Below are 21,922 nucleotides of genomic sequence, written 5' to 3'. Positions count from 1 at the left end.
CCCCCCACACCCCTCCTCCATCACACCAGCCCCCCATTACCCCCCACACCCCTCCTCCATCACACCAGCCCCCCATTACCCCCCACACCCCTCCTCCTTCACACCAGCCCCCCATTACCCCCACACCCCTCCTCCTTCACACCAGCCCCCCATTACCCCCCACACCCCTCCTCCATCACACCAGCCCCCCATTACCCCCCACATCCCTCCTCCTTCACACCAGCCCCCCATTACCCCCACACCCCTCCTCCATCACACCAGCCCCCCATTACCCCCCACATCCCTCCTCCTTCACACCAGCCCCCCATTACCCCCACACCCCTCCTCCATCACACCAGCCCCCCATTACCCCCCCACACCCTTCCTCCATCACACCAGCCCCCCATTACCCCCCACACCCCTCCTCCATCACACCAGCCCCCCATTACCCCCCACATCCCTCCTCCTTCACACCAGCCCCCCATTACCCCCACACACCCCTCCTCCATCACACCAGCCCCCCATTACCCCCACACACCCCTCCTCCATCACACCAGCCCCCCATTACCCCCACACACCCCTCCTCCATCACACCAGCCCCCCATTACCCCCACACACCCCTCCTCCATCACACCAGCCCCCCATTACCTCCCACATCCCTCCTCCATCACACCAGCCCCCCATTACCCCCCACATCCCTCCTCCATCACACCAGCCCCCCATTACACCCCACATCCCTCCTCCATCACACCAGCCCCCCATTACACCCCACACCCCTCCTCCGTCACACCAGCCCCCCATTACCCCCCACACCCCTCCTCTTTCACACCAGCCCCCCATTACCCCCCACACCCCTCCTCCGTCACACCAGCTCTCCATTATACACCTATCACCAAAGAGCTGTCCCCCTCTTCAGCTCCACCCATCCATCTCTTTATTTACCCATCCTATACCCAGCTCCTCAGCCCTTCCCCACACACCTCTGCAATCAGCCCTCCATCATGCAGCTCTCCTCCCCAAACACCCATCCTTCCTTCCCTCCTTCCATCCCTCTGCCTCTCTATCTATCATACCCCCCAGCTGCCCCATCCATCACCCGGCCAGGCAGCTCCTCATAGATGTGTCCATCCGCAGACATCCTCCATCCACCCACCCTTCCATTCCTAAACACCCCCTCCCTCCTTCCATCCGCCCCCCGCCCCACAGCCCTCTGTCTGTGGGCTGCCAGGCTCTCCTCTCGGCCAGGGTCTGCACAGGGTCCTGAGCTCGGATGTGGCTGGTAGGTGCGGGTGCAATCCAAGGACTTGCACTGTGGCCTCCGTGACAAAGCTGTGAATGAACCCAGCACTCCTGAGCTTTTTCCCAGCACTTGCTTTCCGGGCCCATCTCATCAATCTCCAGAGATCCTTCCCCTCTTAGCAGAGTCCTGGAGCCTGCAGTCCCACAGCCCCCGGACCATATGGCCATGCACCGTGGGCTGACCAGTGCGGGCGTCTGTTCATTGCTGTCTCACTGCTGGTGCTGGCATCTGATTGGCACCCTTGGTGCCCTCTTTATACGCATCTAGCATCACAATAGATAACCAGGGCTGGGACATACCCAGGGCTTAGAGCTTGTAGACGGGATCGGGATACGAGGCTAGATGGGCCCTGGGGGTCTTATCCAAGGTGGTAGGGGGAAGAGGCCATTAGAAACAGGCTGGAGGGTCGCTTGTTCTCCTTGTCTGGTGAAGGCCAGGCAAGAAGAAATGGCAGCGAGGGAGATGGAGGTTAGATATTTGGAAAAACTTTCCAATTCTCAAGGTCATTCACCTTTGGAGTTGGCTCTCAAAGGCTGTAGGATCCCCATCACTGGTATTTTTTTTAAGATAAGATGGTCTAAAGTTACTTGGGCCTCCCTCAGTGTGGGGGTCTGGACCCACTGACCTCTCAAGCTCTCTTCCCACCCAACATACCTGTCAGTTTCAAAAATGGCTAGTACATTTCCAAAAGTGGCTCTTTTTTTAATTTTTCAAAAGTGGCTCATGACTTCTAGAGTCCTGATTTCAAGGCCTTTCTGAAAACTAGGCCCTCTTTAAGGCACTGCACAGAGGGCAACTAAAATAATTCAGGCCCTCAAAAGCACTAGACACTTTTGTAAATCTTGACATTAGACCCAGTCTCGGGCCCTGAAGATTATAGTCACCACAGCCTGAAGTTTCAAAAGTGGTTAATAAGTGTGCAATATTGGCTAGCACATGGCTAGTAATTTTCCCCAAAGTTGCTAGCAAATGTCCAAGAAATTATTAGTGCATTTTCAAAAGTCACTAGTCATTTTTAAATGGTTAATACATTTTCAAAAGTGGCTAGCATATTTCTCAAAGAGAATACTATATTTTCAAAATTGACTAGTCAGTTTTTTAAAAGATGATTATTACATTTTTAAAAGAGACTAGTAATTCTTCTTACATATCTAATCACTTTTCTGAAGTGGATACCATATTTTTCAAGAGATTAGTCCATTATCAAAAATTAATAGGGGATATTTGAAAAGGATTCACACATATTCAAAAATTGATAGTATTTTTTTTAATCCTGTACATTTTCAAATATGGTGCTAGTCAGTTTTTTTAAATGGTTGGTCGTTTTTCAAAGGTGGCTAGTACATTTCAAATATGACTGGTAAATATTTTAAATGACAAGTGAATTTTTAAAAGTGGCTAGTAATCTTTTTTAAATAACAAGTTAATTATCTAATGTGGCTCGTAAAAGACTAGTACACTTTCAAAAGTGACTAACATTTTAAAAAATGACTAGCAAGTATTTTTAAATGGCTAATACATTTTCAAAAGTGGTAGTAACTTTTTCAGTGACCGATAAGTGGCATTTGTCAGTTTTTGAAAGCGGCTGGTCAGTTTTGCAAAGGGAACTAGTGCATTGGCAGAAGTGATGAGTCTGTTTTCTTCTAAGCCACTCAAGAGACTAGACCGTTTCCCTAACAATGGCTCCTGCACATACAAAGGCAGTTTACGATTTCTGGTGCCCCGATTTCCATGGCTCTCTGAAAACCAATCCCCTTTGTAGACATTCCATGTTGTTTTCCCCAATCCTGAGTCACTTTTGCGAATGTGTCAGGATTTTGGGTTGTTCATTGTGACAGGACTGCAGGGCTAACCCCGTCTGGCCTGTCAGTCCTTATCCATTACTCACAATCATACTTCTCCCCCATCCCTTCCACGAAAAGGCTGCCCCTTCAAAGCCAACTAGAACAAGCCCGGTTTTTAAAATGCAAATCACTTTTGGCCTGGGGAACTCCCTGCTGCATGAGAAAGCTGAGTCGGGTACCCAGAAGGGAGTCAGCTGGACACAGAGATGTCTGGGTTAGCACGTGTGTGTCTGCCTGGGAATGCGTGTGTCTGTCTGGAAGCTACGTCTCCCAAGGGAAGCTGTGCCACGCAGCCCCGTTCATCTCCATTCCCCATTCACTGCTGATTTCCCCACTTTGAGCTGCATCCCCCGTTCTCTGCCAAATCCAAGTGTCCGCTTCCAATTTCCAGATCCACAGCCCCCCCCAGTCCTGACCTTGAGCCTGATTTTCAGAACTTGACGTGCAGAGCCGGCTGCGATGACTTCAGCCCTCCAGAGACTGAGACTCCGTGATCCACCCCTGTCGCCTCAGGTCAGTCCGTGCATTTATATCTAGTGGTACCTGCTTTGGAAGCCCTGTGTGGTGGCCACAGCCACAGAGGTTTCATAGCCCACTTGTTGCATCAAAGCACAGGGGGGTTTTTTGCACTGACATTCCCCCTTCTTCTCCCCTCTCCCCCCAATTCTTTTCAGCTCCCTTCCTGATGCAAAGGCACCCTGGCAGACACTGGGCTCGACCCTCACCTCCAGGGGAGGGTTCAGCCTGGGTTTGCAGGTTGGGAAACTGAGGCACGGAGCAGCTACATCTGGGGCTCTGGAACTCTCCTGATCATCCCCTTCCTTCACGGAGAGAACAGGACTGGTCTCAGTTGTCCTCAGCCCATCCATCCCCCGCTCAGCTCCTCAACAACTCCGATCCAAGGTCAGGCTGCAGAGCTGCAGGGGTCAGGAAGGGTCGGTTCCCCTCCTTGAGCCCTGGTGGCCCGATGGCTTCTGGGTTGTGGATTTACCTTCCTCCAAAGCACAAGGGACTCTCCACAACTAGCCATGGCACAGCGGAGGGGCTGGGGCAGTGTTCTATGAGCCAGTCCGGAGAGCCGTCCAGCTGCTTGGCTGCCAGGTCCGACCCATGGGCTCCTCAGGTTTGGGGGCAGGAAGGGCCTTTCTCCAGGGGCAGCTCTAAGCTAATGCATCCCTGCCATCAGACATAGGTGGCACCACATTCTCTCCTGTTCTCAGCCCATGTCCTCTCCTGAGGGCTCCGCAGCTTTGGCCTAAGTCACTGGACTCCAAACCGGGGGCGATTTGCCAGGCGAGGCTGATCTAACCGGGCCAGGGGAGCAATGGCTCCCCCACTGTGTTATGCTTATAAGAAGCATGAGGGATCTTTTTCAGGGGAAAAGGCAACACGCTGCCTTTATTGAGAATACAGTAGAGAAGCCGTTAGCATCTGCTAAGACAACCCCCCTGTCCCGCCCCCCCGCACAGGTCCTGCAGAATGTGTTTACCAGTCCATGGTAGCTCAAGTCAGTCTTACTGGCCAGGCCAGGCTGTCTGAGGGAGGAATCAGGGTTCCTCTGAGACTCCGCTTGCAAGACTGAACCCAGAGCCCCATGGCGAGAGCTTCCCTTCTTAAACATGTCAGCTCCCATTGCGGTCTATGGATAATGCAGTGTCTGTTCTCCAGAAAAAAACAACAGGCAAATGGTCTGGTAGCACTTTCTAGACTAACAAAACAAGTAGATGGCATCGTGAGCTTTCGTGGGCACAGCCCCCTTCTTCAGATGACCGGAGTGAAGACTAGGGGATAAGAAAACTCGAAATAAATAGGGGAAGGGAAGGGGGGGGAGAGAAAGATGCTGTGTTGCCCACCCCCCTACCTCTATACATAAAGTATCAGGAGAAAGGGGGCTAAACCCGAGTAGATAAAGATCAAAGTCTGTGGATAGATAGGTAAGGCAGGAAGGGTACCATTCAGAAAGCTGTTAGCACCTTCAGTGAGAAAAGGTCCACCACCCTATATCTTGATTAAGCCCTTTAGTAATTGAATAGAATTTGCATATGTATTGTAATTCCAAGATTTCCCTGTGGATTTGGCTTGAGGGACTGGCCTGTGACAAGACTGCCACTTTCAGATCTGTGAGATTCTGGTTAAGTAAACAGAGGTGTTCTGCCACTGGCTTCTGAGTATTTTCTTTACGTATATCCGATTTGTGTCCATTGATTCTTTCCCATAGAGAACGTCCAGTCTGACCAATATATATAGTAGAGGGGCACTGTTGGCATTTGATGGCATAGATCAAAGTACTAGATGAGCAGTCAAATGACCCTTGGATTTTGTGGCCAGTGTTGTTTGCTCCAGTGATGAATTCGTCAGTGTAGATATGTGGCCAGAGTTGGCATGTTTTCTGGTTGCAGGGCCGGGTTCCTGGAGGCTTATGATGTGGTTGTGTGGCGTGGTTATCAGAAACAATACATTTCAGGTTGGGGGGTTGTCTGTAAGCAAGAATAGGTTTTTCTCCTAAGGCCTGAGAGTGAGCGATCATTTTCCAGGATGGGTTGGTTGTAGATTGTGTATGACACGTTGGAGGGGTCTGAGTTGTGGATTGTAGGTCCCAACAAGAGGAGTTCTGTTATTTTCTCTTTTGAGTCTGTCTTGAAGTAGTTCATGTCGGGTCCTTTTTTGGCTCTGTCAATTTGTTTTTCACTTCCCCGGGTGGGTATCTCAGTTTTATGAATACTCTGTAAAGATCCTGTGGGTGATTGTCTCTGTCTGAGGGGTCGGAGCAAATCCGGTTGTATCGTAGGGCTTGGCTGTATACAGTCGACTGAGAAATGTGTCTGGGATGGGAGCTGGAAGCGTGAAGGGAAGTGTAGCGGTCTGTGGGTTTACGATATAGTTGTCCATTATTTAACAGAGTTACCCTTTGATGGAGATTGTCAGGCTTTCCAGCCTTGTCTCTCACTCTTGGGGGGACGACGGTCTCTGCCTGTCTCCAGGGTTGTCAACGCTGCTAATTCAATTCAGCCTCAAGACACAAGGGCTGTCTCCTCGTTATCTTCAAAGTTTCCACGTCTGCTTGATCACCTGGGCATCTGTGGCGGCTGGCACGCTCACACCTCCTCCGCTCACACCGCACAATTGTACAGAGTTTCAGACAAGATCAATAGTTACTAGAAGACACGACTTAGTTTGCAATGCAGGCATGAGGTACAGCTGAATTTGTAATGCTAACAGGGAGCAAGGCCCTACAGTAAACATCTAATCATGAGAGACACGGAGAGAGACACAGAAGCAGACTGAATTTATAAGCAAGTCATTAGACACGAAATCATTATGCATCGTACTTATAGTTTCATACCCAATACTAAAATATACAGTTTTGTGACAACTGCGGACGGGGACTACTCCCGCCAGGCCGGGTTCGCCGGTTAACCATAACCAGTACGCATCACCGGGCAAGAGGATGAGAAGAAAGCCCCCGAGACCTGTTTTTAGACGTGACTCAAATTCCCAGTGGTGGATTATGCTGCAAAACCTCCAGGGCTAGGAATTTTGGAAGGGAGGCAAGTGTTCCCAGCAGAGAACAGCTTTCCACCAGTATCACCGTAGCCACCGCTGCACTTGTCGGAGTGATGTCCGTGGGTAATCTTTCCTAGGCGCAAGCCCAGCCTCCGTACAAAGTCCCCATCCTGGCTCAGCAGGAAGAGCTGAGAATCCTGACAATGTTCAGGAGCCGAAGATGTCAAAGCAGCCCCCGGTCGAGACGCTAGAAACGTTTCCTTTCTGTGCCGACCTCTTTGTTTGCACGTGTTCAATGAACTGATGTTTCAGAAAGGAAAGTTGCTTTGAAGCAAAAGAACAGAAAAGAAGAAGAACCACGGTGGAAAGTGAGAAGCCTGTATCCCCATTCTGGTGCCTGCAATTCAAGAAGGACGTTGATCGGTCGGGGAAGGTCAGGGAAGAGCCAAGGAGATGATTAAAGGTTTAGAGGCCCTGCCTGAGAAGAAGACACGTCGGCTGGGTCTCGTTAGCCGAACAGGGAGAAGAGGAAGGGGTGACTCTAACCGGGGCTGCCTGTAAGTCCCTACAGGGTGTGTGTGTAAGTTTGATACTAACAAACTCTCCAGTCTCACAATGGTCTAATGAGATTCACAGTTTCATGGATCCCCAGGCCAGAAGGGACCGTTGTGAGCATCCTGTCTGCCCCGCTCTATCCCACAGGCCAGAAGCCGCCCCCCTAGTCTTTCCGAGGGCAGAGCAGCCTGCTTCGACTGAAGAACGGCCAGTGACGGAGAATCCACCATGGCTCTGAGCCAGTTGTCCCAGCAGTTCAACAGCAGCGCCTTATTCCCAGGCTGAATGTGTCCCGCTTTGACTCCCAGCCGTTAGGTGGTTTCGAGCTTCCGCTGCTGAACTGACGGGCCCCTTGCTAAATCTTTGTTCCTCGCCTTGGTACTTCTAGCCTAGCATTGAGTCAGCCAGAGGAAGCTGGACTTGAGGGTGGGGAGCAGGCTGCCTCTGAGTGTAGTTTGGTAGCTCCCATTTGCCCCCTGCTGTCAGGGTAGGAGTCTTCCCAGGATGGGCTGTTCACTTGCACGCAGGCCTGTCAGCCATGCAGGGCTTAGCAACAAAGCTGTGCTGGCTGCAATGGAGGAGAGAACCCAGCAGTCCCGGCTCCCAGACACCCCCACGAGATCCCACTCCCTTCCCAAAGCCAGGGAGGGAGCCCCGGAGTCCTGATTCCCAGCCCCTGGCGCTAACCCCACGCCCCATCCGGAGGAGGTGGTAGCTCAGCACCGAGAGAGCACTCCTGGTGTGGCACTGAGATGCAGCCACCTCTGGGGCAGAGCAGCGGGGGACCAGCCGCACTGCGGCAGGGCACGGGGATGGAAAGCTGCGGAAAGCTGGCCGTGGAGGGACAGGGTTATTCCAGGCATGCTTGGCTCAGGGCCTGCTGGGAATCTGGACCGGGATTGTGGTCTCTGCGTCAGCCTTTAGGAGGTTAAGTAGGTCAGACCCGTCGGAGTCTGGCAGGGACAGCATCATGCGCAGCAGCTGATTGCACCTGACGAAGCATCTTGGTTTCCAAAGCAGCCCGTCCGTCATTCCGCCGGAGCTCAAGGTCACAGGAGAACTCACAGGTTGGCGCTTGTGAATAAAAGGGGGGGCACGCCTGGTATTGAACTGCAGCCACCTCTGGAGTGGGGCATCTGGGGAACAGCCACACATAACGCCCTGTGGGGATCACTCGCCTAGTTCTGAAATGCAGCCTTTGGGGAGGGGGGGGCTCCATACAGTTACTCAGTACCCTACAAGAAGCTGTGGAGACCAGGACTGTTTTTCTTGGCAGGCAGCTCCATTTCTGCAGTCCTGGCTCCGTTCCCACGGCGGCGGTGGAATCCAAAATGCGTCTGACGTGCCCGTAGTGTCGTTGGGTTTTACGTCCCCTGCTCCAGCGGGGTCATTACGATTCCTCTCATGACTCTCCTGCTACATACGTTGCCAACAGGGAGCAATAGAGACATTTCGTACCAGGAACAATCTCGAAGGACAAGGAACAGGTTCTTGGTATGGGGCTGCCCCCCGCCCCCATCTGCCTGAGGGCAGGGACGGACGAGTGGGGTCGAGAGATTTCATCCCTGAGGCTGCAGCAGCCCTTAGCCCTGGGACCCGGATTTGCAGCCCATCTGGTTTCCTGAATGACTTCGCTTTGTGACCCAAATGGGAGGGCAGGACCCCTCGCTTCTCCCCTGGAGGCTGGGGCAGAAAGGATCCAACTCCCTGCGGCCAATGGGTCCTTTCAGCAAAAAACGTTTCTCCTTCCCACACCGGGAGTCGAACCCGGGCCGCCTGGGTGAAAACCAGGAATCCTAACCGCTAGACCATGTGGGACTGAGCTGATGCTGCATTTCCGGGAGCTGGCCTGGGGAGTGACCACAGAGCATTACAGCACCACCTAGCGGGGGTGCTGGGGCACTACTTGGACCATGGGGCAGCCCTAGACACTCACAACTCCATGCTCCTCCTCTGCTGCTGCCAGGCCCTCCCCCATGCAGACTGTCCCCCCCCAGTGCCAAGACCCCCCAGAGATTTAACACCAGCCCAAGGATCACACTACTTTCGGGGGGGGGGGGGGGGCTGTCCCTGTTCCGGTGGGGAAGTGTGTGTGGGGGAGCAGGGAATTTGCCTGACTGTTAATCCCCCCCCTCCTGGTCGCAGGGACTAGGGCAAAGGCAGAGCTGGGCTCTGGCCTCGCACTTGCAAGGGGAGGGGAGGGAAAAAAAGTTTGGTTGTTCCCATACCGGGAGTCGAACCCGGGCCGCCTGGGTGAAAACCAGGAATCCTAACCGCTAGACCATATGGGAGCCGCTGAGAGAAGCTCTTCCTGCCCAGCCCCAAGCCACCCCAGGCTGAGTCACCTCCAACTTTGCAAAGCAGCACCCTCGTCACGAGGGCGGGGCATCTCCTGGCCCCGCCTCCCAAGGCACCTTAACCTCCCTCCCCGCACACAAAGCAGCTCCCGTGAGCCCCAATATCCTTGCCCCATTGCCAGCCTGAGCCAGCCAGCAAGGGCTCCATCTCCCCTGTGCGGGATTAGCCCCATCTTGCAGGAACTCTGTGGCCAAGGCAGCGACCAAACCCAGTTCCCCAGGGCAGCATTCATCCTCCCATCATCTTTTCTCTTCTTGCCGGTCCCTGCCTCGCTCGCCCGCTCGCCCCTTCCCGCAAAGCAGGGGCCTTCTGCTACCCGGTGCCTTCGCTTCTTCCTCCTCCCCCGGAGGCAATCCAGCCGCAAGGGCACCATTTATGGGGGACCGGTAACCCTCCCGAAAGTTTTAACCCCTGGACTTCATACCCAAGTCTGCTGAAAGCGCCTGCTCCAGAGGCAGCCTTCAGGCACCAGAGTTTGTGCTGCTCCCAGCTTGGGGGGTGTAGCAGGGAGTTGGTTTATAAACAGAGGGAGGTAGGGTGCTTTAGAGAACAAGAGGCTTGTCATGAAAACTTTGTGGGGTGCTGGGGAAACTTTTCTGGGTCAGGAGCTCCTGAAAAATCAGTCGGGGGCCACACACAAGTGAGAAGCCAAATGCGAAGCCCCGACTGAGAGAGAAAAAGGCACTCCCCCACATTCCCCGTGCACACCAGAGCCTGGGGGGCCCGGCCTAGGGGTCTAAATCAGCTGTTACCACTCAAGAGAGAGATCTTGGAATCCTCGTGGATAGTTCCTGGAAAACATCTGCTCCATGTGCAGCGTCAGTCTAAAAAACAACCAGAATATTGGGAATCGTTAGGAGAGGAATAGATAAGACAGAGAACATCCTATTGCCTCTACATAAAGCCCTGGTATGCCCACAACCTGTCTACTGCAGGCAGATAGGTCACCACATCTGAAAAAGAGAAATTGGAAGTGACTAAGGGATGGGGGGGATACGATAGAGGTCTAGAAAATCACAAAGGGTGTGGGAACATAGACTAAGAAACGTTATTTACTCCTTCACTAACGTAAATTTATTGGAATAAATTGCCAAGGGAGGTGGTGGAATCTCCCTCTCTGGAGATATTTAAGAACAGGTTAGATAGACATCTGTCAGGGATGGTGTAGACGGAGCTTGATCCTGCCTTGAGGGCGGGGGGCTGGACTCGATGACCTCTCGAGGTCCCTTCCAGTCCTATTATTCTATGATTCTATGTAACACAGGAAGTGGACCCAAGGGAATTTACAGGCAGGTGATTTAAAACGCACACAACAAATGATTTCTTCACAGTCAACCTGTGAAACTCTTTGCCAGGAGAGGGCGGAACGGCCCAAACTGTAACTGGGTTCTGAGAAGAACAACAAATGTTCCAGGAGGACAGGCCCATGCGTGGCTACTAGCCAGAAGCTGGGGACGGGTGACGGCTGGGGGACGTATCATTTGACAATTGCCTGTTTTGGAAGACAGGCCATTGGGTTAGATTGACCAGTGTGGCTGTTTGGATGGTCTTTTAGAGAGCCCAAAGGAATCTACCCCCAGCTCTAACCCGCTAGACCCCACTGCCCCCCAGAGCTGCAACAGAGCCCAGGGCAGCCTCTGAGAGCCTCACTCTTTGTCTGCAGAGTTTGTAACACAGGATGCGTGTTAGAGTTTTCAGGCTGACCCCGTCTCTTAATTTTTCAGAGGGGGAGCCGAGTGAGTCTGTAACTGGAAAAACTGAACAAACAACGAAGAGTCCTGCAAGACGAACAAAACCAAACCCGTCGATGGGATTACGAGCCCACTTCAGTGCCCCTGAAGTGACTTGCCACAAGATGGCAGAACGAGTTAGCATTAGCGCTGAGAGCGGCTAGTATTTATTGAATTTCCTTTCTTCTCCATAGGAACTAGATTCAGGGCTCCTGTCAGCTCATTGCTAAGTTCTCTACCAAAAAAAAAAAATCCCTAAAGTGTGCATGGGGGGAAGATGGAAGGAGTTGGTCCCCCCACCAGTTTGCTGCTTGGCTTGTACTGAGCCTGCTTAATAATGTTGTTGAAACTATTGACAACAGTGTACACCCCCCCACACACACATTCTCTCATTTCCCCAATCACAGCATGTATGAGTCACCCCCCCCCCAAACAAACACTGAACTAGGGCCCCTGCATTGATGGAGGCAGGGGGAATATAGCATGCAATCATAGCATTAAAAACCTAGCTCCGTGTGCTCTGGGGGCAGAGTTAAGGTTACACAGGCATCCTTAATTTTGGCAAGTGCTAATTTTTCCTGTCCTTTTAACTAAGGTCATTTGGGGTCCCAATCCTACAGCAGCCGCTCACCCAGGGCCAGGGCTGCTATGTCATGTCCTGTGTCCACGTCATCGTGCGAGGAGCCAGCCTCCATGGGCGATGTGACGTGGGCTGTGCAAAGTAGGGAGGCCAACGTGCAAAGCAAGGGGGCCCTGGGCGAAAGGGTGACGCCTGCAGGGGATGCACCATGTCCCTTGTGCAAAGGGTTTGACTCCAGCGTGAATGGCTCTGGCTCTTGTGCGAAGGGACGTGACCCCGGTGGTGAGGGCCCTGGCCCTGTGCGAAAGGCCCAACCCCTTTCCACGATCCCCTGGGCCTGCCCTCTTCTGGGCACCTGGCCCTTTAAGCATTGCCATGGCAACGGGAAAAAAGGAAAAGGAAGGAGGCGGGACCAGGCCCTGGGAAGTTATCCCTGATGGACAGGCGTAAGGGCCAGTCAGAGCAGGCGGTTGGGCAGAGGGGTGGAGCTGCGGTTCTGGCTGCTGCTGCTTCCAGGGCTCCTGGGTGAGGGGGGGCAGAGAGATGGGGGGGCAGAGATGGGGCAGAGGGCTGGGGGCTGAGAGGGGGCAGGGGGCCTGGAGGGAAGTGGGGGAGGAAGCTGGGGGCTGAAGAGGGGGAGTAGGAGCCCGGGGGTTCAGATGGGGGTGGGGGCTGAGATGGGGGCTGATAGGTGGGACAATGGGGGATGGAGGCAGGGGTGGGGAAGGTGGGGCAGGGCATTAGCTGGGGGGAGGCTGGGGGGTCTGAGTTGGGGTGGAATGAGGAGAGGCACTGAGGTGATGCTGGAAGGAAGGGGAAGGGGAAGGGCTGGGGCAGGAGAGGGCCGGGGAGGCTGGGGTGTGAGGGGGAGAAGGCTGAAGGTGAGGAGAGGGTCTGACAGGAAGGGGGGGAGGGGGCTGGGGCAGTGGGGCACATGGATGTGGGGGAGAAGCTGGAGCTCGGGAGTTGCTGAGAGAGACTGGGGGGGCTCTGAGGGTAGGGGGAAGCTGTGGGGCTGCAGTCAGGGTTGAAAGGGGCTGGAGCAGGGGAGGAGCAGGGCTGGCGGGGGTCTGAGAAGGTGTGGGGCTGGGACGGACAGGAAGTGAGGGGCTGAGGGGTAGGGGCTCTGGGATGGGGCAGGAGAGGCAGGTGGCCGTGGGAAGTGCGGGCTTGGGGGGGGCAGCCCCAGGGGCTCACGCTGTGCTCCCCTCACAGGCCAACAGGACCATGAGGCAGGCGGGCAGGGGCATCTGACCTGCGCCGTGGGGCTGGGGCAGCAGCAGCCAAGCCGGGACCCTCCCCGGGCTCCCCACTGGCCGCCGCGCCAGAGGCGGCCCCGAGGTGCAGGCGGGGATGCAACCGCTGCTGGGGGAGGACGCCAGGCAGGTGAGCATGGAGCTGGCTGGCAGCCCCTGGCCCCCCAGCCTCCCCTCCTGGGGCCGGATGGCACCTGCTGCCTCTGGGCCCTTCTCTCTAGCAGGGGGCAGAGGTGGGAGCCGAGCCAGCAGGATGGGGGGACGCTGCGGAGTGGGGAGCCGAGGAGCCGGACGACGTGGACCCCGTGCGAGTCCTGACGCTGCCACTCCAGGCCCAGCAGGCCATGGGGAGGATGGAGGAGTTTGTCATTAAGGTAACTGGCACGGAGCAGCGTGGGGGCCAGGACGCCTGGGTTCTCCCCCGGCTCTGGGAGGGGAGTGGGGCCTAGCGGTTAGAGCAGAGCAGGGGCTGGACGCCTGGGTTCTCCCCCGGCTCTGGGAGGGGAGTGGGGTCTAGCGGTTAGCGCGGGGGAAAGGGGCTGGACACCTGGGTTCTCCCCCTGGCTCTGGGAGGGGAGTGGGGTCTAGCGGTTAGCGCTGGGGGAAAGGGGCTGGACGCCTGGGTTCTCCCCCGGCTCTGGGAGAGCAGTGGGGTCTAGTGGTTAGAGCAGAGCAGGGGCTGGACGCCTGGGTTCTCCCCCCGGCTCTGGGAGGGCAGTGGGGTCTAGCGGTTAGAGCAGAGCAGGGGCTGGACGCCTGGGTTCTCCCCCGGCTCTGGGAGGGCAGTGGGGTCTAGCGGTTAGAGCAGAACAGGGGCTGGACGCCTGGGTTCTCCCCCGGCTCTGGGAGGGGAGTGGGGCCTAGCGGTTAGAGCAGGGGGAAAGGGGCTGGACGCCTGGGTTCTCCCTCGGCTCTGGGAGAGGAGTGGGGCCTAGCGGTTAGAGCAGGGGGAAAGGGGCTGGACGCCTGGGTTCTCCCTCGGCTCTGGGAGGGGAGTGGGGCCTAGCGGTTAGAGCAGGGGGAAAGGGGCTGGACGCCTGGGTTCTCCCCTGGCTCTGGGAGGGGAGTGGGGCCTAGCGGTTAGAGCAGGGGGAAAGGGGCTGGACGCCTGGGTTCTCCCCTGGCTCTGGGAGGGGAGTGGGGCCTAGCGGTTAGAGCAGGGGGAAAGGGGCTGGACGCCTGGGTTCTCCCTCGGCTCTGGGAGGGGAGTGGGGCCTAGCGGTTAGAGCAGGGGGAAAGGGGCTGGACGCCTGGGTTCTCCCCCGGCTCTGGGAGGGGAGTGGGGCCTAGCGGTTAGCGCAGGGGGGAAGGGGCGTGCTGGGGTCTCTATCTGGCTGCAGTTTACACTGCTGTGCCCGGTGAGCTGGGCCCCATTTGTGTTCTCTGCCCCAGTGCCGGGGCGGGGGCCCCCAGAAGCCGACGTGTGGGGCTTGCTGCTGGGGAGGCAGCGCTCGGCCCATAGCCAGGCTGGCTGCACGTTCTGCAGTGACCCCAGACCCCTCTCCCCTCTCCCCCATGTGCAGTGGAGGATGGGGGGGAGGGGCCATTCGGGGGGGCCCTCCTACTGCCTGAGCTCTTCATTTGGGAGCATGTCCGTCCGTCTGTCACTGGGCACCCGGCTATGTGCTCGCCCACTGGGCGCTCCTGTCCCTCCATCTGTTATATGTGGCTGTTCCCCAGATGCTCCACTCCAGAGGTGGCTGCAGTTCAATACCAGGCGTGCCCCCCCTTTTATTCACAAGCGCCAACCCCGCCTCTCGGGGCCTTCGGCCTGTCTCTGCCGGGGGCCCCTCGGGAGTCACCTCGCTCTGGGCCCCCGAGGGGATAGCGCAGGCCTGGGCCTCAGCCAGCGTCGCACCGGAGGGTCCATGGGGCTTTGAACCCAGCCCAGGAACTCTCAGGCCTATTGGCCTGCCCCCCCCCATCCCAGCCGAGTCTGCTCTGCAGCCGGGGGGCTCTGCCTGCTGCCCCTGCCCAGCCCAGCAGCTCCCCCCAACCCCGCTGAGCCCGACACCCCCAGCAGCCCCTCCCTGGCCTCTGTCTCCTGGCCAGGAATTCATGTCCCTGGGCGCCTGTTCTCTGCTTCCCCCTCCCTTTCCCCCGCCTGGGTCCAGCGGGGCCGGGCACTGAGGTCTCTCTGCGGCCCACTGGCCCGACCCGGCCGTGCCCTCTGAGCTGGGTCTGCCAGGCCCCAGTTCTGGGCTGGGCCCCGGAACAGCCAACTCCCCCACCCCACTGTAACCCCGTGAGCTCCCCCGCGCCCCCACAGCCCTGCGCTTAGCCCTGAGCAGGCCTTCCCGCCGTCTGTCCGCTTGCACCCCCAGCACCCCATCTCTCTGCCTGGTCCCTGGGGGATTCCTGGGCTTTGGGGTGTTCTGGCCAGGCCCTGGGCCTGCCCCCAGGGGCTCGGGACCTGCCACAGTGGCTGGCAGGTGGCATTGTGACCTCAGCAGCTCTGCCACCTACCCCACCCCCCACCGAGGGTGCCCATGACAGCTCCTCAGCTGCCCCAGGTGGCAGCACCCTCCTCGGGTTTCCACCCAGCCATGCCAGGGCCCAGCCCAGATGCTCCAGGGAGCCGGGGGCAGGCGCACAGGGCTGGAGGGGGGCGAAAGGGCTGGGGCCTCACCAGGCTCGGAGCTTGGGACCAGCCAGCCCCACCAGACCATGGGGAGTGGGGACGGGAAAGCAACCAGAGACGCCAGCACCAGCACTGAGGAGGACAAGGTCTGGAGAAAGGCAAGAAGCTGTCTGGGCCTGGGAGCCAGGACGCCTGGGTTCTGTCCTGGCTCTGGGAGGGGAGTGAGGCCTAGGGGTTACAGCAGAGAGCCAGGACTCCTGGGTTCTCTCCTGGCTCTGGGAGGGGAGTGAGGCCTAGGGGTTACAGCAGAGAGCCAGGACTCCTGGGTTCTGTCCTGGCTCTGGGAGGGGAGTGAGGCCTAGGGGTTACAGCAGAGAGCCAGGACGCCTGGGTTCTGTCCTGGCTCTGGGAGGGGAGTGAGGCCTAGGGGTTACAGCAGAGAGCCAGGACGCCTGGGTTCTCTCCTGGCTCTGGGAGGGGAGTGAGGCCTAGGGGTTACAGCAGAGAGCCAGGACGCCTGGGTTCTCTCCTGGCTCTGGGAGGGGAGTGAGGCCTAGGGGTTAGAGCAGAGAGCCAGGACGCCTGGGTTCTCTCCTGGCTCTGGGAGGGGAGTGAGGCCTAGGGGTTAGAGCAGAGAGCCAGGACGCCTGGGTTCTCTCCTGGCTCTGGGAGGGGAGTGAGGCCTAGGGGTTAGAGCAGAGAGCCAGGACGCCTGGGTTCTCTCCTGGCTCTGGGAGGGGAGTGAGGCCTAGGGGTTAGAGCAGAGAGCCAGGACTCCTGGGTTCTCTCCTGGCTCTGGGAGGGGAGTGAGGCCTAGGGGTTAGAGCAGGGAGCCAGGATGCCTGGGTTCTCTCCTGGCTCTGGGAGGGGAGTGAGGCCTAGGGGTTACAGCAGAGAGCCAGGATGCCTGGGTTCTCTCCTGGCTCTGGGAGGGGAGTGAGGCCTAGGGGTTAGAGCAGAGAGCCAGGATGCCTGGGTTCTCTCCTGGCTCTGGGAGGGGAGTGAGGCCTAGGGGTTACAGCAGAGAGCCAGGACTCCTGGGTTCTGTCCTGGCTCTGGGAGGGGAGTGAGGCCTAGGGGTTACAGCAGGGAGCCAGGACTCCTGGGTTCTCTCCTGGCTCTGGGAGGGGTGTGAGGCCTAGGGGTTACAGCAGAGAGCCAGGACTCCTGGGTTCTGTCCTGGCTCTGGGAGGGGAGTGAGGCCTAGGGGTTACAGCAGAGAGCCAGGACGCCTGGGTTCTCTCCTGGCTCTGGGAAGGGAGTGAGGCCTAGGGGTTACAGCAGAGAGCCAGGACGCCTGGGTTCTCTCCTGGCTCTGGGAAGGGAGTGAGGCCTAGGGGTTAGAGCAGAGAGCCAGGACGCCTGGGTTCTCTCCCTGCAGGTGTGGGAGGGGCGCTGGAAAGTCATCCCCCATGACGTGCTTCCCGACTGGCTGAAGGACAACGACTTCCTTCTGCACGGGCACCGGCCGCCCATGCCCTCCTTCCGCGCCTGCTTCCGCAGCATCTTCCGCCTGCACACGGAGACCGGCAACATCTGGACGCACCTCATCGGTCAGCAGGGCCTGGGGACACGGGGCGGGGCAAGGAGAGTCTCTGGTGTCGCACCAGGCACCCCTCCCCCCGCGGTGCTATGCACAGCTGTTCTCCCGCGGCCCTGCCCCAGAGGTGGCTGCATGTTGATTCTCCTCCTCTCCCATCCCAGGCTTCATCTTCTTCCTCGCCTTGGGCATCGGCTACATGTTCAGCCCCAACATGAACTACGTGGCCCCCGTGCAGGAGCGTGTCGTCTTCGGGACCTTCTTCCTGGGAGCCAACCTCTGCCTCTGCTTCTCCTGGCTCTTCCACACGGTGTACTGCCACTCCGAGAGGGTGTCCCGCGCCTTCTCCAAGTGAGCGCCCGCCCGGCCAGGCTGCACCCGCTGGCATAGCGAGAGGCGGCTGGGAACCAGGGCCTGTCCGTGTTCTGGGAGGGGAGGGGAGTCTAGTGGTTAGAGCAGCGTTCCCTGTGAGCTGGGCACTTGTACAGGAGAGACGCCGGCGCTGCCCAGCTGATTAGCAGAGCCCTCACCACTAGGCTTGTGTTTCTCCTGGTGGTGCACATTGGCACACGCCTCGGTGCACATGACACAATTATTCCGCACATGGATGGCAAAGGTTAACGGGCGCTTTAGCTGGGAGACAGAGTTCCGGGTTCTGTCCTTGGGGCTGGGAGGGGAGTGGGGTCCAGTGGTTAGAGCGGCGGGAGGGGCTGGGCTCCAGGACTCCTGGGTTCTCTCTCTGCCCCGCAGGCTGGATTACTCAGGCATCACCTTGCTGATCGTGGGCAGCTTCGTGCCCTGGCTGTACTACTCCTTCTACTGCTCGCCCCAGCCCCAGCTCATCTACCTCGTCATCGTCTGCGCGCTGGGCATCACGGCCATCACCGTGTCCCAGTCGGACCGCTTCTCCACGCCCCAGTACCGCGCTGTGCGGGCAGGTGGGCGCCGGCGCCCGGCTGCGCTGCCCAGCCGGAGAGGGGCGGCTCAGTGCTGGGGGGGTGGCCGGCGGTGGGGGACGGGTGTGGGAGGCAGCTGGCGGTGGGAGCTGGGCACAGGAGGGGCTGGGGGGGACTGGGTGTGGGGGGGTATGGGTGCAGGGGGTGGCTGGGTGCAGGGGCAGTGGGGCCAGGGGGCAGGGGCACTGGGGGGTGGGTGCAGGGGTGGCTGGCGGTGGGGGCAGGGGAGTGGGGGTGGGTGCAGGGGTGGCTGGCGGTGGGGGCAGGGGAGTGGGGGTGGGTGCAGGGCAAGGGCGCATGCTGACCCCTCTCTGTGCCCGCCGGCAGGCGTGTTCCTGGGCCTGGGGCTCAGCGGGATGGTTCCCACCCTGCACTTCCTGCTGGTCGAGGGGCTGGCCCGGGCGGCGAGGACGGGGCAGATTGGCTGGCTCTTCCTCATGGCGCTGCTCTACATCCTGGGCGCGGCGCTGTACGCCGCCCGCGTGCCCGAGCGCTTCTTCCCCGGCAAGTGCGACATCTGGGTGAGCCCCGCACTCACGGCAGCTGGGAGCCCGGACGCCTGGGTTCTCTCTGGCCCTGGGAGGGGAGCGGTCCCTAGTGGTTAGAGTTGGGGGGGTGCTCGAAGCCCGGACGCCTGGGTTCTCTCTGGCCCTGGGAGGGGAGCGGTCCCTAGTGGTTAGAGTTGGGGGGTGCTCGAAGCCCGGACGCCTGGGTTCTCTCTGGCCCTGGGAGGGGAGCAGTCCCTAGTGGTTAGAGTTGGGGGGGTGCTCGAAGCCCGGACGCCTGGGTTCTCTCTGGCCCTGGGAGGGGAGCGGTCCCTAGTGGTTAGAGTTGGGGGGGTGCTCGAAGCCCGGACGCCTGGGTTCTCTCTGGCCCTGGGAGGGGAGCGGTCCCTAGTGGTTAGAGTTGGGGGTGCTCGAAGCCCGGATGCCTGGGTTCTCTCTGGCCCTGGGAGGGGAGCGGTCCCTAGTGGTTAGAGCCTGGGGGCTGGCAGCCCGGGCGCCTGGGTTCTCTCTGGCCCTGGGAGGGGAGCGGTCCCTAGTGGTTAGAGTCTGGGGGCTGGCAGCCCAGACACCTGGGTTCGCTCTGGCCCTGGGAGGGGAGCGGTCCCTAGTGGTTAGAGCCTGGGGGCTGGCAGCCCGGGCGCCTGGGTTCTCTCTGGCCCTGGGAGGGGAGCAGTCCCTAGTGGTTAGAGCCTGGGGGCTGGCAGCCCAGACACCTGGGTTCGCTCTGGCCCTGGGAGGGGAGCGGTCCCTAGTGGTTAGAGCCTGGGGGCTGGCAGCCCAGACACCTGGGTTCTCTCTGGCCCTGGGAGGGGAGCGGTCCCTAGTGGTTAGAGCCTGGGGGCTGGCAGCCCAGACACCTGGGTTCTCTCTGGCCCTGGGAGGGGAGCGGTCCCTAGTGGTTAGAGTCTGGGGGCTGGCAGCCCAGACACCTGGGTTCTCTCTTGCTCTGGGAGGGGAGCGGTCCCTAGTGGTTAGAGTCTGGGGGCTGGCAGCCCAGACACCTGGGTTCTCTCTGGCCCTGGGAGGGGAGCGGTCCCTAGTGGTTAGAGTCTGGGGGCTGGCAGCCCGGGCGCCTGGGTTCTCTCTGGCCCTGGGAGGGGAGCGGTGCCTAGTGGTTAGAGTCTGGGGGCTGGCAGCCCGGACGCCTGGGTTCTCTCTGGCCCTGGGCGGGGAGCGGTCCCTAGTGGTTAGAGTCTGGGGGCTGGCAGCCCGGACGCCTGGGTTCTCTCTGGCCCTGGGAGGGGAGCGGTCCCTAGTGGTTAGAGTCTGGGGGCTGGCAGCCCGGACGCCTGGGTTCTCTCTGGCCCTGGGAGGGGAGCGGTCCCTAGTGGTTAGAGTCTGGGGGCTGGCAGCCCGGGCGCCTGGGTTCTCTCTGGCCCTGGGAGGGGAGCGGTTCCTAGTGGTTAGAGTCTGGAGGCTGGCAGCCCGGATGCCTGGGTTCTCTCTGGCCCTGGGAGGGGAGCGGTCCCTAGTGGTTAGAGCCTGGGGGCTGGCAGCCCGGGCGCCTGGGTTCTCTCTCCAGGCTCTGTGTGGCCCCAGCAATCGCTTCCGTCTGTGTTTGTGCCACGGGTGCTCCGTGTGCCCCTTACCAGCCCCCGGGCTGCTCCTTCCCTGCTCCTGGGGGGCTGGGTGGCTGAGGAAGGGGAGGGGCCTGCCAGGCCGGTAGGCGGGGCCAAGCTCACCCCAGCTCCTCTCTCCCCTGCAGTTCCACTCCCACCAGATCTTCCACGTGCTGGTGGTGGCAGGCGCCTGCGTCCATCTCCACGGGGTCTCCCAGCTCCAGGCCTTCCGCTCCTCGCTGGGGGGCACCTGCAGCCAGAGCACCGTGCTGTGAGCCCCCTGCCCCGAGGCGCCAGACCCCACCCCCACGCCAGGCCGCCGGATCCGACCCACAGGGCGTGGCCGCGCACCTGCTCCTGCCCTGGGGGCGTGGCCTCAGAGGCCACCCAAGGAGTGCTGCCACTGAGGGGCGTGGCCTCTGGCACCAAGCACCCAATCGCAGCGCTGGATTCAGGGCCTGACACACCGACCAATCCCGTCCTCCAGCAGCTAATCACAGGACAGAGCGCGGGACCTCAGGTGACCACCAGCCCATTGGCCCACCAGGAGGGTGGCCTGGGACACCGACCAACCAATGACAGAGTAGTGATGTCATAGCCCCACTGGCCAATGGCCCCGCACAGCAGCGGCCCAAGACTCTGACCAGCCATTCACACCGCAGGGGGCGTGGCCTCAGAAACCGACCAACCACTTCACACCATGGAGTTGGAACCAATTGCACTGACCAATCACAACCTGGGAGGCGTGGCCTACGGCAACCAGCTCAAGGCCACGGGGGCGTGGCTTCTCTTAAAGGGGACATTACCTGGTACTCTTGTCCCGCCTGCCTGGTGTTGTCCCCGGTGGCACTGTGGGGCGAGGGGTATTTAACAACTCCCTGCCTCATCCCCCAGCCCAGCTTCCCAGTCTCTCGTCCCTGAAGACCCTCTTGGAAAGGTGTGCCGTTCTTGTCTTTGGAGGACTGGGGGGAGGAATAAGACCCTTTTCAGAGATGCTCAGGGCGGGGCTGAGCTGTCCAGAGGGGGCAACACTGTCAGCCCCACCCTAGGTAGCCCCAAAGCCACCCTGAGCCATTTGGGACAGGCCTGGGGGTGGGAGGGCTGTGGGGGCTAGTGGTTAGAGCAGGACTCCAGGGTTCTGGCTCCCGCTCTGGGAGAGGACTGGGGCGAAGGGGTGGGCCTGGTGCCATGGGGCTGGGGGCTGGCCCATCCCACCCTGACATGCTCAGGCTCACAAGGATGCAGATCTGTGGGGCATGGCTCCCATCTGTGCTGCGCAGGCCCAGCTCCTGCCTGCACCTCCCCCCAGCCGGGGGGCACAGAGCTGGAGGGCAGGGTAGGGGGCATTGCAGGGGCTGTGGATCTGTGGGGGCCTGAGGCGATGGAGGATTTGCAGAGCGGGGCAGGGTGGGGGAAGGAGGCTGGGCCAGAAGGGGGTGCTGTGGCGGTGAAGGGCCCATGGGCTAATGAGGCAGCATCAGAGGAGTGAGAACCCCCCGGCCCCTCCTTTAAGACCCGTCACCCCCCAGTGGGGGACAGCGCAGCGTGTCTGGGAGCCGCCCCGAGGCCCGGCACTTTCATAGCCCGGATATTTTTGTACTGGCCGTTGTAATAAAAGCCTCGACGCTGGACACTCGGCAGAACGCTGCGCTCTCGCCAGCCCGGCGGGCGCCC

General features: G+C 59.4%; 1 protein-coding gene and 2 non-coding genes across 6 annotated transcripts; 1 reads left to right on the top strand and 2 right to left on the bottom strand.

The window, feature by feature from the left end:
* Positions 1 to 8,928: 8,928 nt before the first annotated feature.
* On the bottom strand, positions 8,929 to 9,000 carry TRNAE-UUC (transfer RNA glutamic acid (anticodon UUC)). Its single transcript has one exon. It is a non-coding gene; the product is annotated as a tRNA-Glu (tRNA).
* A 401-nt stretch (positions 9,001 to 9,401) lies between these two features.
* Positions 9,402 to 9,473, bottom strand: TRNAE-UUC (transfer RNA glutamic acid (anticodon UUC)). Its single transcript has one exon. It is a non-coding gene; the product is annotated as a tRNA-Glu (tRNA).
* Positions 9,474 to 12,265: 2,792 nt separating this feature from the next.
* LOC102450444 (adiponectin receptor protein 2-like) lies at positions 12,266 to 21,060 on the top strand. Of its 4 annotated transcripts, none has more exons than XM_075914956.2 (8): positions 12,266 to 12,375; positions 13,066 to 13,236; positions 13,331 to 13,480; positions 17,069 to 17,240; positions 17,392 to 17,578; positions 17,978 to 18,165; positions 18,511 to 18,687; positions 20,395 to 21,060. In XM_075914956.2, exons 2-8 carry the CDS (start codon positions 13,204 to 13,206, stop codon positions 20,844 to 20,846), a joined length of 1,359 nt encoding a protein of 452 aa, XP_075771071.2. In that variant the 5' UTR covers positions 12,266 to 12,375; positions 13,066 to 13,203; the 3' UTR covers positions 20,847 to 21,060. The 4 variants fall into 4 exon arrangements, with proteins under 4 accessions (XP_075771071.2, XP_075771070.2, XP_075771074.1 ...); XM_075914955.2 differs by having other exon boundaries at positions 13,328 to 13,480; XM_075914959.2 differs by having other exon boundaries at positions 12,275 to 12,375; positions 13,328 to 13,480; positions 18,511 to 18,704; positions 20,395 to 20,568.
* Positions 21,061 to 21,922: the final 862 nt, after the last annotated feature.

Source organism: Pelodiscus sinensis, chromosome 18 (genome assembly GCF_052426305.1).
Source record: "Pelodiscus sinensis isolate ZL-2025 chromosome 18, ASM5242630v1, whole genome shotgun sequence".
NCBI classification, from domain to species: domain Eukaryota; kingdom Metazoa; phylum Chordata; order Testudines; family Trionychidae; genus Pelodiscus; species Pelodiscus sinensis.
The sequence above is the reverse complement of the archived record's forward strand: the minus strand, read 5'-3'. Positions and strand labels throughout refer to the sequence as shown.

Excerpts from the sequence above, each read along its gene's own strand:
- LOC102450444 (XM_075914955.2), top strand. The coding sequence starts at position 13,204 with ATGCAACCGCTGCTGGGGGAGGACGCCAGGCAG. Across the intron at positions 13,237-13,327 it reads TGGGGGAGGACGCCAGGCAG|CAGGGGGCAGAGGTGGGAGC; the intron begins GTGAGCATGGAG and ends CCTTCTCTCTAG. Across the intron at positions 17,579-17,977 it reads GTGTCCCGCGCCTTCTCCAA|GCTGGATTACTCAGGCATCA; the intron begins GTGAGCGCCCGC and ends TCTGCCCCGCAG.